Source organism: Gymnoscopelus microlampas (genome assembly GCF_963454915.1).
Source record: "Gymnoscopelus microlampas genome assembly, chromosome: 3".
In the NCBI taxonomy this organism is placed as follows: Eukaryota; Metazoa; Chordata; class Actinopteri; order Myctophiformes; family Myctophidae; genus Gymnoscopelus; species Gymnoscopelus microlampas.
The window spans coordinates 12525589-12538051 of record NC_139940.1 but is presented as its reverse complement, the minus strand read 5'-3'; the positions used below and the strand labels follow the sequence as shown (position 1 = coordinate 12538051).

Here is a 12463-nt window from a genome sequence, read left to right as displayed (position 1 = left end):
CATATCGCATTGCATGTCGTGAGCTGTAGATCAGCTACTTTCTGAGCGAGACACCGGCGTGCAACTAAGCATAAATCAGGCATGACCACCTGAATTACAATCAAAGTAAATCCCTCCTTTGCATAGAGACTAGACATTACACAGAGTCACAGACACAGACATGTATGTGGCTGCAACCAACCAACTTTTCGCTCATTCACGGTAATGCGTCCAGCTCCTCATATTAAAAGGATTGATGAATATATTATATATTCTACATTTTGCAAGTTATAGATCACAGACTTGGGTTTAATGAACTCTTAATTGTGGGTCATACGGCACTGAAAGGAGCATGACATTGCCATACAGTACAGTGATGTACTGTATTCTTCAAGTCAAATGCCATTAAGACTTGGAACTGTGGAAATTTTAGAATGCAAGCACGTGTCCACTTAGTCATATGAAAATACCATGACAGTGACTCATAGGAAGTGCTTTAACCATTAGGCATGTGTAAGTATTGACTCATATCCAGTGTATACATACATGTAGCTGTGACCCTGGGCCTCTTTCTTTTGTGTTCCTTCTGTGGTTATATGCCTAAACTCTAACCTTTTAACCTCACAAAAAACTATGCCTAAACCTAACCCTAACCTCACAGAAACATGGCTTAACCTAACCTCAAAAGTCAAAACCACGCCCACCTGAGCGAAATACCCGGAAAAGATGGAGTTCGGGTAGGTGAAGGAAGTGTATAGTGGCGGTTGGCGTTTCCAAAACTACTTCCTTGTTGCGGTTCCATATGTGAAGAAACTGATCTGTCAATCAATGCTCTCACTTCTCTCTTTCTGCATCTGTGTGTGTGTGTGTGTGTGTGTGTGTGTGTGTGTGTGTGTGTGTGTGTGTGTGTGTGTGTGTGTGTGTGTGTGTGTGTGTGTCTGTGTCTGTGTCTGTGTGTGTGTGTGTGTGACTACCTCCTTCCATACCCCATGATGCTTGGTGTTTCCCCTGTGCGTGCGATCAGAGGGGAAAGGCAGGGCAGATGCCACACCTCGTGCCCACATAGTGTAGGCCCACCGTTCACTGGGCAAGCCCAGGCCTGTTGTCCCTAACGCGCTGTTCTCGGATCTGCTGGTGCAGCTCCTAAGAGGCACATGCACCCCTATTGTATGGCACTATCTTACCGATATATATAGAGCAAATATCATTTTAATTGCCAACAGAGAAAATCATCAATTACTACTTGGTTGGTTGAAGCTGATCTCAGCATTATGTTAAAACTAAAATCCCAATCAACTTGAAAACACCTGATGTTACATACCTGATAGAGAGTTTAGTTTACTCTTTTAATTAACATTTCTATATTGTTAATATAACAGTTAATCGAAATAATCAATGTAATAAATCATAAATAATATTTGTGTTTCTTTATTTTTGCTCATTTTGATATCAAAATTAGCAAAAATAGACAGGGGGGAAAAACACATAGAGGGTGCAACACATAGACACATTGTCTAACGGAAACAGCAACTCTCAGTCTGAATCATCGAAAGCCAAGTATGTCAAGGCTAAGTACAAGTGCAAGTGAGTTTTCAAACGTGATTTAAACACAGGCAAGGTTTGAGACGCTCTAACATTAGGGGAGGAGGAATTCACTTTATCTCTTCGATACCGAAAACATTGCTTTCATTTGTCTCTTATCTCTTATCTTTTACTCAGCAAACGCCTACTCTGCCTGTCCCCCTTTGTCTGTGTCTCTCACTAATGTTTTTGTCTCTGTCTCTCCTCCACCAGTTGTCTGTCTCTCTCTTCGTCCACCTAAATGTATCTATGTCTCTGTCTCTCTCCACCCCCCCCCCCCCCCCCACACACACACCTCTCTCTCCCTCTCCCTCCCTGTCGCAATGCGTGTAGATGTTGCGCAGACAGACTGAAGCCAACACAATGACTCACCTCTGCTCAGCCGATGAGAAGAGCCTTATGTGGCCCCGATATGAGGAACTATCTGTTTTCTAACACACACACACACACACACACACACACACACACACACACACGCACACGCACACGCACACGCACACGCACGCACACGCACACGCACACACCGCTTCACAGCAGTGACTACAGTGTCTCCTTACAAGTACATTAATTATTGCTGTTCTCAGATCAGATCAGATCAGGGGGACATAGACTCCAGCACCATGGCCACACTGACAGTGAGCTTCCGTCTCCATGCAGATGGGAATACCAGTCGCCATGGTTACCTGACCTCCAAACACACTTATCAGCTGTCAGGGGACAAATTGCTAAGAGTTACTTGGCTGGTCCAGACAGACTAACAGAATCTGTAAGGACTATATGTAGGTTTTACGATCGAAACAAGACGCATTTTATTTAGTCTAGCAGGGAAATTGGATTAGTATAGTAGTATCTACTGTACTATGAATGATGACATTATGTTATTCACACACATTAAACCACCTAAATCCCAGCATCCGTATTCTGGGGAAAACCTTCGCAGAAAATAGCAGATGGACAAGCTTGTGAGCTTGTCCATCTGCTATTTTCAGCGAAGATATTTAGTGTAGAGCGAAAACAGAGCCCTGAGGGACTCCGGTCAACCAAGTATAGGGATTAAGTGGTCAAATCCCCCAAATGGACCCACACAGACCCTTACAGCTGGTGAATCTCCAGGTTCTGGGCGTGTCAGTCACTGAGAGGAAGGCAGTGTCAAGTCAGTGTGTGTGTGAGAGAGACAGACATAGCGTGTGTAATTCCAGACTCCTGACTGTGTTTCCCTCGCCTTGGAGCGGAGAGGGACACATGACTGTATGTTTAATTAATTACAAAAATAGCAGATCTACAATCTCACAATGCTTCGCGGTGCGATTGCGTAGTAAGTTTGCACATCTGTTATTTCCGGCAGGCTTCGACCTGGTAGGCATGCACACAAGTGGTGCAATGTGCCTGCAAATATATAAACACATACTACATACTACATACACACACACTTTTGCTCAAAGCATTTAGTGTATACATACTATATTATTACTATATCTCTATTGAGATATTTGTTTAACAAGGGTTGTAGAGACAACATAAACACATAGACGAACTTAAAGACAGACAGTCAGCTGAAAGACTACCTGTGACTGCGTTTTGCCTTGTAACCAAGACAACTGCCATCAAGACATGTCTTGTTGGGTAAGCTGTGTGTGTGTGTGTGTGTGTGTGTGTGTGTGTGTGTGTGTGTGTGTGTGTGTGTGTGTGTGTGTGTGTGTGTGTGTGTGTGTGTGTGTGTGTGTGTGTGTGTGTGTGTGTGTGTGTGTGTGTGTGTGTGTGTGTGTGTGTGTGTAGTGCGTGCGTAGGTCGGGCAAGGAGATGCTAACCCGTCATTAATGATTGAGTGCCAGTATCGGGCACACATGCTCACAAACACATGGACTCACTCTCTCTCTCTCTCTCTCTTACACAAAGCACATGCACTCTTTGCATGCTGTAGACAATGTAAATAGTGAGTACCGCCTCCTCCTTTCTCGGTGGGAGGGGCTTACTTGATCACTAACGCACGCATGCACGCACACACACACACTTAAAGACTCACACAGGTCTCTCAGAGAGTGTAATATGTCAGTGTAAGAGGAAGCATTCACAGACACATGACACTCATACACACGCACACTCACACACATACACGCACACGCACACACATATGCACGGACACCCACCCTAAACATGGTTGTGCAATCTATTAGAGTGGGGTCACAGTAGGTCAAACAGTGACACACAGCCAACAGATGAAGAGCGCTGGTCAATATCTAATTAGAAGTGTGACAGAGGAGTGACAACACCTCCTCTCTTTATCTCCACCTATCCGTCTCTCTCTCTCCCCCCATCTGCTTCTCTCCCTCCCTCCGTCTATCCGTCCCTCTCACCTCCCACTGTGCTCTCTCTTTCCATCTGTGTCATCCCGCCTGTCTTTGTCTCTCTCCATCCATTTATGTCCGTCTCTTCTTCTCACCAAACCTCCCATTATTTTTGCAACGTTGGTGGCATTTGTCCCCAACTTCCTACTTGCCTTTCATTTGTCATGCTTGACAAAAATGGGGGGAAAAATGGCAAAAATATAAAGAACGTAATGCCATACTGCTGTATATCATCAAAACAAAATTTAACCACTCCAACCCAGCTAGCATCCCTATTCTGGGGCTAACATTTGACGATTTGAAGATATTTAGTGTAGCGTGAAAATGGTGAGGAGGCCCAATATAGAACTCCTGGGAATCCGGTCAACTTTTAAGTTAAAACATCATTCGATGGTTTACTATAGTCCAAAAATGTGTGCATCTCTGTGTTCATCTGTGTGTACACATTGATGTTCCATATGTACGCAGGTGTGTTGTGTGGGGGGCTAACAATGCCTGTCTAGATGCGTATTGACCCCCACACAGTAACCCTACACCTCTGTATGTCAACCAGGCCAGCCCACCTGCCACTCTGCCCCTCTGTTAGACTACAGTGTTTGATTAGCCGGCGATTAGGATCTGATTATGTCCCCGCATTGTGTATTCTCCACGGCTAGACAGAGATATAGAGACGTCATTCATTGACTCAATCAAACCTGTATAGTAGGTGGGGATAAGACATGCAGAAAGACACACTGACTCGGGCAAAAAGGTGCACACACACTGAGATGTACACACACACACACACACACACACACACACACACAAACGCACACAAACGCACGCACACACGCATAGCCAGGGCCTTGTAAGCAGCAGTACTTTTCCATTGTATTGTTTTTATCACCACCTCTGTTCTGCCTTTGGCCTGCCTTGCCTGTCTGGTCTTGCTGCAGTTTGCACCTTTTATACTTAACACGGCGTCTGCTCCTATTTACTATCGCCCACATATTCTATCCCAAAGTGTGTGAAGAAGGCGTTTGCCTTTCATTGATGGCTTTGGTCCCTATAGGCATGCCCACATCATGTCTGCACCTGAAAAACATCCGGGAGGACCAGTCTTTTTATTTGGCGGGTAAAAATTCCAGAGTCAGATATCGCAATTTGAGATTTCACAAGAGATTTAACAGTGCAAGACTCTCACTTATACTTTCAGTGGTATACGCAGTGACACGTTGATTGTCAACCGCAGGAAGTATGTGCCAAGGTTCGAGTGTGTGTGTGTTTTGGTGTGTGGATGTGGGTGCTTGTGCTAACAGCCGGCACTAGGAGCTGTTTAATCCTATCAACTGCCTACCATCTGGATACATACATACTGTAGATTAGTGGGGTTGGGACTTTTTAGGAACAAAAGAACCTACATTAGATCACTTTATCATTGTACTCAACCGAGTAAACATACTGTTGAGTAAACATACTGATTTAACAACAGAAGGAAATAGGGTTCAGTTAAGGGTCATATTCATTATTATTAGTGAGAAAATGTATGAGAAAAGCAAACAAAATTCAGGGCTCAACATGGCGGTGATGTCAAAATATAATGACTTGATTTTACCACCAGAGGGTGGTGTTGTCAGAACAGGTGTTTTCTGCTGCAAAGGAATACATTCTTACAGTCCTCAATGCAATCTTAACCTTTCCCCCGGACCTTTGACTCCCTGTCACATGCTATCCCCCTTAATCCCTGAATTAACACACATACCGTGGCTATTGATAATCACTTGTACGGCCATTGACATTTGTGTCTCTGTTCTGGTGACAAATACCTATCTTCTGTGTCATTGTGGACCATGCTAGTGCTGCTGTCATCAATTATGGCTTCAGTGCACCCTTAACCCCTTGCACTCCAAACCCTCATTCTAATATATATCTATCAACCGCATTGATCCAGCCACATGGGCCAATTTCCTCGATGACCAGCTCGTGTCAACGAAGGGCCCGTCCACAGGGACCGCCGTCACTGCGCAGGGTCTCCCTGGGAGACATTGTGGCTCCTCTCTTTTGTCAACTCTGACCTCTGATCAGAGGACTTTTGTATTGATCGGGAGCAGGAGCACACAGGCTGCTTTCTTTCCGGACACAGAGATAGAGTTACAGCCATAGAGACAGAGAAGTTAGAATGTGCAGAGCTGGAGAATCGTATTTATAGACACACTCTCTTTTCTAGTTTTTGACAAAATCAGCTGAATCCTGAATGATTTGATTTTTTAAAGATATTGCTTGAACTTTGTCTGCCTTTATTGATAGTCCGCAGTGTAGAGAGACAGGAAATAGGGAGAAAGCGTCAGGGAGTGACAGGCAACATTTCAAGGGACAAGTGTGCATGCATGCATATATTTGTGTATGTGTGTTAGTGCATCTGTTTTAAGCCCTTAATTGTTACACACATGCAGCGCATATACTCTCTCCACATCAAAGTCTCACTGATGGATCTGCTTTAGTGGAATAGAACAGGCTAGAATCTAATTACAAGTCTTTGATGACTCAATACTCTCAGCGTCTCTCTCTCTCTCACTCTGGTCCTTTATGTTGGCAGCATACATGGCTGATGTGAAAGACATGATAAGTTGTGACAGGTTTTGATTAGGTTTTGATGTGTCCATCGGTGTGTGTGTTGTGAACATCAGAGCGAGAATCATTTTATGTAACTGTAGATCAAATAGAGTTTAGACAGACAGACAGCACAGAGCACAGATGGTTGAGTCATTATGAGACCGGGGCTAATTGAATTTCCATTATGCTCATCGATGATTGTATAGCATTTCTTTGCACCTGTGCATCAAATGCAATGCCTTTCTTTAACTCTTTTTCTAAGTCACTCCCAGCAGGGCCACTTCAGACGGGAACCAGATTATTCACTGTACATTGAGAGAGAAATCTGTCAAGGACATGAAGTTAAAAGGCTTCTTCTCTATAGTGGTAAAAAGGCCAAATAGCAGCAAGCAGGACAATGAAGCCGTCCAAATGAGTTCAAAGAGCAGACATGTTAAGTGTTTCGTTCCAAAATAGCATATGCATTCGCTGATTGGAAAAAAAATATTTGCTTATGCATAATCATAGCTGGTAAGTATGTAAAGCACATGTTAGGCCAGTGTTATGAAACATTTGTAAAACAACCAATTTGTTATGCATTTGAACGTAGAACATTGCTTTTCAACGTCAGGTTTTGAACTACCGTACTGATGGTTAGCAGATGTTTCCCATTACGGAACACAACGTTTTGGAACGAAAGGCTTAATTTTCATGTCCCATGAGCAGTGAGGATCCCTAGTCCCTTAGTCCCCAGGCATTTGTCAAACATGTGTGTATGTCTATAGTATGGGCGGTCAGACAGTTACCGCGTTGCCACCACACAGGACAAAGACCGCTCCCCAAAGAAGAAGAAGAATGAGAAGAAGGACATGGACGAACTGAAGAAGGAAGTGCCCATTGTAAGTACAGCAAGTTTGTCTTTGTTATCTCTTATTGGTGCTAAAAGATGGGTTTGGTGCCAATTCACTGTCAATTTAATCTGCTACATGCACACTACAGCTATTATACTTCTAATGCTGCTGATACAACTTCAACACTACTATATATATATATATATATATATATATATACACACACACACACACACACACACACACACACACACACACACACACACACACACACACACACACACACACACACACACACACAAAATAACAACAATAATAATGACAATATTTTATTAACCTTATTACAGATAATTCTTACTGTAATGACTCATAATTGATTCATTACATTACACATTATTCACATTATGTTCTCAATAACAAAAAAATGGTTTGCATGAGAAGCATTTCACTTCACCCAGAATATCAGTTGAAAGTGAATAGGCACCAAATGAGAGAATGTGGTGGAGAGAGGGAAAATCTTCCCCGATACAGGACAAAATAATGACTGTAGGTGGTAACAGGGGCGACCTGTAATCGGAGGGTCGTCAGTTCGATCCCACATTCCTGCCGAAGTGTCCTTGAGCGAGACAGGCAGCCCCTCACCGCTCAGGTGATATGCATGCGTGTAGTCAACTTAGAATTACACTGTGTGTAATTCAACTCTATAGTCCATGAATGTATGCTGTATATTACTATTTTATAACTCACATTTTAAGCCTTAAATGAAGCTAGTCTTGACTATGTTTTTGTACTATTGCCTTTGTGTGTATACAGTAACAAGTTGTTGTTACTGTATAAACACAAAGGCAATAGTACAAAAACATAAGAGTAACAACGTATGCTGTTTAAAATGACACTGCACTAAACACCTATAGAGATCACTAACCATCTCTGTCTCCTTCTTCCTTTAGACGGAACACAAGATGTCTATAGAAGAAGTATGCAGGAAATTCAACACTGACATTGTCCAGGTGAGTTTCGTTTGTCACGTCATGGTGTTCTGTTCACTTATGTCCATAATATATGCTAGACTAGAGTATATACTGTGAGCCCTATCTTGCGCACCGCCTTACCCCTTATCCCTAAACTTATTAGCCATATTTTACTATTTTTAAAAACATTTTAAAATAGTACAACTAGCCGATCTACATTGACACGTTGTGAGCTTGTAGATTGTCTATATGAACTATTTTTAAAATAGTAAAAAATGGCCAAAAAGTTTAGGTGTAAGCGGTAAGGCAGCACGCAAGATAGGGCCTTGTGTATACTATATACCTGTATGTACTGTTCCAGTAACTGGCCACTAGATGGTAGTATGATACTTTTAAAGGATGGTATTACACTTGCCCACAGTCACACTCTGTACACAGTACAATAGCAACGGGCGCCTTTCACAGACATTTTGACAGGTAAACTCAATTAACATCAATTGTGAGTGTGTTTCATTTAGGTGTTTCTGCAACTGTGTGTCTGTAGGTGTGTCTGTAACTCTGAGAGTGTACACGAGAACCATTCTCCACAGTACTATTCAATAAAGGCAGAAAAGTCTTAACCCATTAATACCTGGAACTGTGTCATTTTTAGATTTGAGCTAAAAAGTATTATTTTACACTTTAGGCTATTCAAAAATAGCAGATCTACAAGCTCATAGCGCGGCACCGAGTGCCGCGCTACGAGCTTGTATATCTGCTATTTTTGAAAAATCATGAAAATGTGTGCAAATCTTTGAACCTAATATATTTTTAAAGCAAACATTTTTAACTCAAATCTTTGCTTCTGGGGGGTCCCTGGAACAAAATATTTTGATGGGGGTCCGCGGCCAAATACATATAATTTTGGGGGTCCTTGACATGAAAAAGATTGAGCACCACTGATATAGAAACATACGTTTTTCAGAAAACTGTTGAGATTTAGGAGACATCGGCTTCAGGTCTCAATGGGTTAAACATGTCTGCTCCTTTACGTCCGTTCCAGGGTCTGACCGCGGCGAAGGCAGCAGAGTTTTTGATCAGGGACGGCCCCAACGCTCTCACCCCACCCCCCACAACCCCTGAGTGGGTCAAGTTCTGTCGCCAGCTATTTGGTGGTTTCTCCATGCTGCTGTGGACTGGCGCCATCCTCTGCTTCCTGGCTTACGCCATCCAGGCTGCTACTGAGGACGAACCTGCAGGAGACAATGTGAGAGGACACGTTAAAACACGCACATGCACACACACATTTTTTCCTTATACCAGTTGATATACTGTTGTTCAGTTGGACAACACATACTTATAATTCAGTATCTACACTGGTTGAAAGCTTCACCATGCTAATTCCCAGGCAGCCCAAATGATTAGCTATCTATTTATTTAAATATGTACGCACACCATCCCAGGCTCTTAAAGATAACCACATAATGCACATTTGCTAATGTAATCAGACACACACACGCAGACATTACTATGCCCCACACACACACACACACACACACACACACACACACACACACACACACACACACACACACACACACACACACACACACACACACACACACACACACACACACATACACATATGCACAGCTGGCCCATCTGCGCCTCATTAACGCATCAGTCACACTTATATCTCAAACATCACTAACACCTCAGGCAGGCAATATCATCATCAATACACACACACACACACACACACACACACACACACACACACACACGCAAAATAACACACACATCGCGACAGTTCACAAATCTTGCTGCTGTGTTCGCACATTGTTGTATTTCTCCTAGTAGGTATGGGAGTTTTCTTTACGTTGGTCTTGTTTTCAAACTCACTTTGGGTGTATCTCTCTCTCTCTCTCTCTCTCTCTCTCTCTCTCTCCCCCCCCCTCTCTCTGCAGTTGTATCTAGGTATTGTGCTCACATGTGTCGTCGTCGTCACCGGGTGCTTCTCATACTTCCAGGAGGCCAAAAGCTCCAAAATCATGGAGTCTTTCAAGAACATGGTGCCTCAGGTATACACGTCTCATTCTGAACCCATGCATGTGCAACTGTGCCTTCAAATGAAGGCTAATTTATGCCCCGTTGCGTGCCGAAAATAGAAGACCTTACAAGCTCACAACAGTGCGTTGCAGATGTGACGTGTTGTGATTGTGAGCTCGTAGGTCTTCTATTTTTTTTTTTTTTTATTTATAATTTTTATCCCGCGATTTTTGTAACCCATTTTTTTCACCCGGTGCCAATTTCCTAAGTGATCCTGGGCGCTACACCAGCCCTACACCAGCACTACACCAGTCCCCCACAGCCAGGGAGGCCAGGGCCGAGCTCATGCTTCCTTCAGTGCATGAGAGCCAACTGACCTTCTTGTCACCTGACAGGGGGGAGTTTCCCTGGTTGGACGTAGCGCGTGGAAGGAACACGTTATTCCAACCAGTTCCCTTCCCCTCCATCAGGCGCCCCGGCTGTCATGGGGGAGGCGGTATAGTGACCAGGATTACTACATGTTTTTGTGAGGGTATTAACTACCCTAGGAGACACGGGGAGAACATGCAAACTCCACACAGAGTAGGCCCTTTCGCCAACCCCACCCTGGGTATGGGCGCTGATGACGCGGAGGAGAAGACACGCCCCCAGCGCCCACAGCGTCCCTGGCGGGAATCGAACCCAGGACCTTCTAGCTGTGAGGCGACAGCGCTACCGATTGCGCCACCGTGCCCCTTTTTGACGAAGTATAAATCGGGCTTTAGCTTTCCACATGCACTCTCAAGACAGACCATCTGTCATGACAACGCAGTCATATCTGCTCTGGCTTGTACCATCTTGCCCTCTCCACAATAAACGTGTTTGTGCCATCTACCTGACCAGGTGTGATGCTTAAATCAGCCATCATCCACACCACAATTATTTATCCTAATACCTTTATTTTTCTATTACACCCTTTTACTACAAATCCTGTTTGGCAATACATCATTTTGATAATTGAATTTGACAAGTGCATTTAGTCCTTCTGTATATTGTCTGCCAGAGTAGTCCAAAGTGTTCTACGAAACTACAAGACTTGTTTACTACACAGTAAAATCCTAAAAAAAAAAAAGATTAGGCATAAGGGACAAGATAGGACCCTCAGTGTCCAACTGGACCCGTAATGAGTAATGACTGTAACCTATTCATTCACATAAACAGAAGCAGACTCAATACATATGCGTGTGTATGCTATGCGTAGGTTGCACTTTTGACCACTGCTCCCTGTCTCACTGCAGCAAGCGTTGGTGATCCGCGAGGGGGAGAAGGTACAGATCAACGCCGAGGAGGTTGTGGCTGGAGACATGATTGAGGTGAAGGGAGGAGACAGGATCCCTGCTGACATCAGGGTGGTCTCTGCTCACGGCTGCAAGGTGGGCCTACACATGCACACAATACACGCAGTCACACATGATGCACATTTAGTAGTTTATAAGAGGTAATATTATGCACACAAATGCAGTGGTGGAAAGTAGCTAAGTACATTTACTTAAGTACAGTACTTAAGTACCATTTTGAAGTATTTGTACTTTACTTGAGTATTTCCAATTTCCAATACTTTTACTTCTACTCCACTGCATATTGTACTTTTACTCAAGGACATTTTTAATTCTGGATTTTTACTTGTAACAGAGTATTTCTATATTGCAGTATTGGTACTTTTACTTTAAGTAAAGAATTTGAGTACTTTTTCCACCACTGCACAAATGTAGACACACTGACGTTATTCTTTTGCCTCATCCCAATAGGTGGATAACTCCTCATTGACAGGTGAATCAGAACCCCAGAATAGGTCACCTGACTGTACCCATGACAACCCTCTGGAGACCCGCAACGTCGCTTTCTTCTCTACCAACTGTGTGGAAGGTATGCTGACCACTAAAGTGTGTCTCCGTAGAATAAGTATGGTTTAAAATGTTAGGTCACTGCGGGCGTGGCAATGAATAAATCACGGGAACACACTGCTGGCCATTTTGTTCTTACTTCATGCTACGAGGTGTGAAGTTCTTACTCCATACCATGGAGTACGAGTATGAAGTTAGAGCAAAGTTGTCACCATGCGAATTTGGTAAATAAACACAACCACGGTCACTTATAG

At 43.5% G+C, this 12463-nt stretch overlaps 1 protein-coding gene across 2 annotated transcripts in view; it reads left to right on the top strand.

Annotated features, from left to right (window-relative positions):
* The window catches only part of atp1a3b (ATPase Na+/K+ transporting subunit alpha 3b), a 30307-nt gene that overhangs the window by 8382 nt on the left and 9462 nt on the right, over positions 1 to 12463 (top strand). The window contains exons 3-8 of one of the 2 annotated variants that reach the window (XM_084053678.1): positions 7262 to 7375; positions 8278 to 8337; positions 9341 to 9544; positions 10245 to 10358; positions 11604 to 11738; positions 12114 to 12231. In XM_084053678.1, coding sequence (XP_083909804.1) covers positions 7262 to 7375; positions 8278 to 8337; positions 9341 to 9544; positions 10245 to 10358; positions 11604 to 11738; positions 12114 to 12231 — 745 coding nt within the window. The remainder of the gene's footprint in view (positions 1 to 7261; positions 7376 to 8277; positions 8338 to 9340; positions 9545 to 10244; positions 10359 to 11603; positions 11739 to 12113; positions 12232 to 12463) is intronic. The other variant, XM_084053679.1, reaches the window with a different exon arrangement.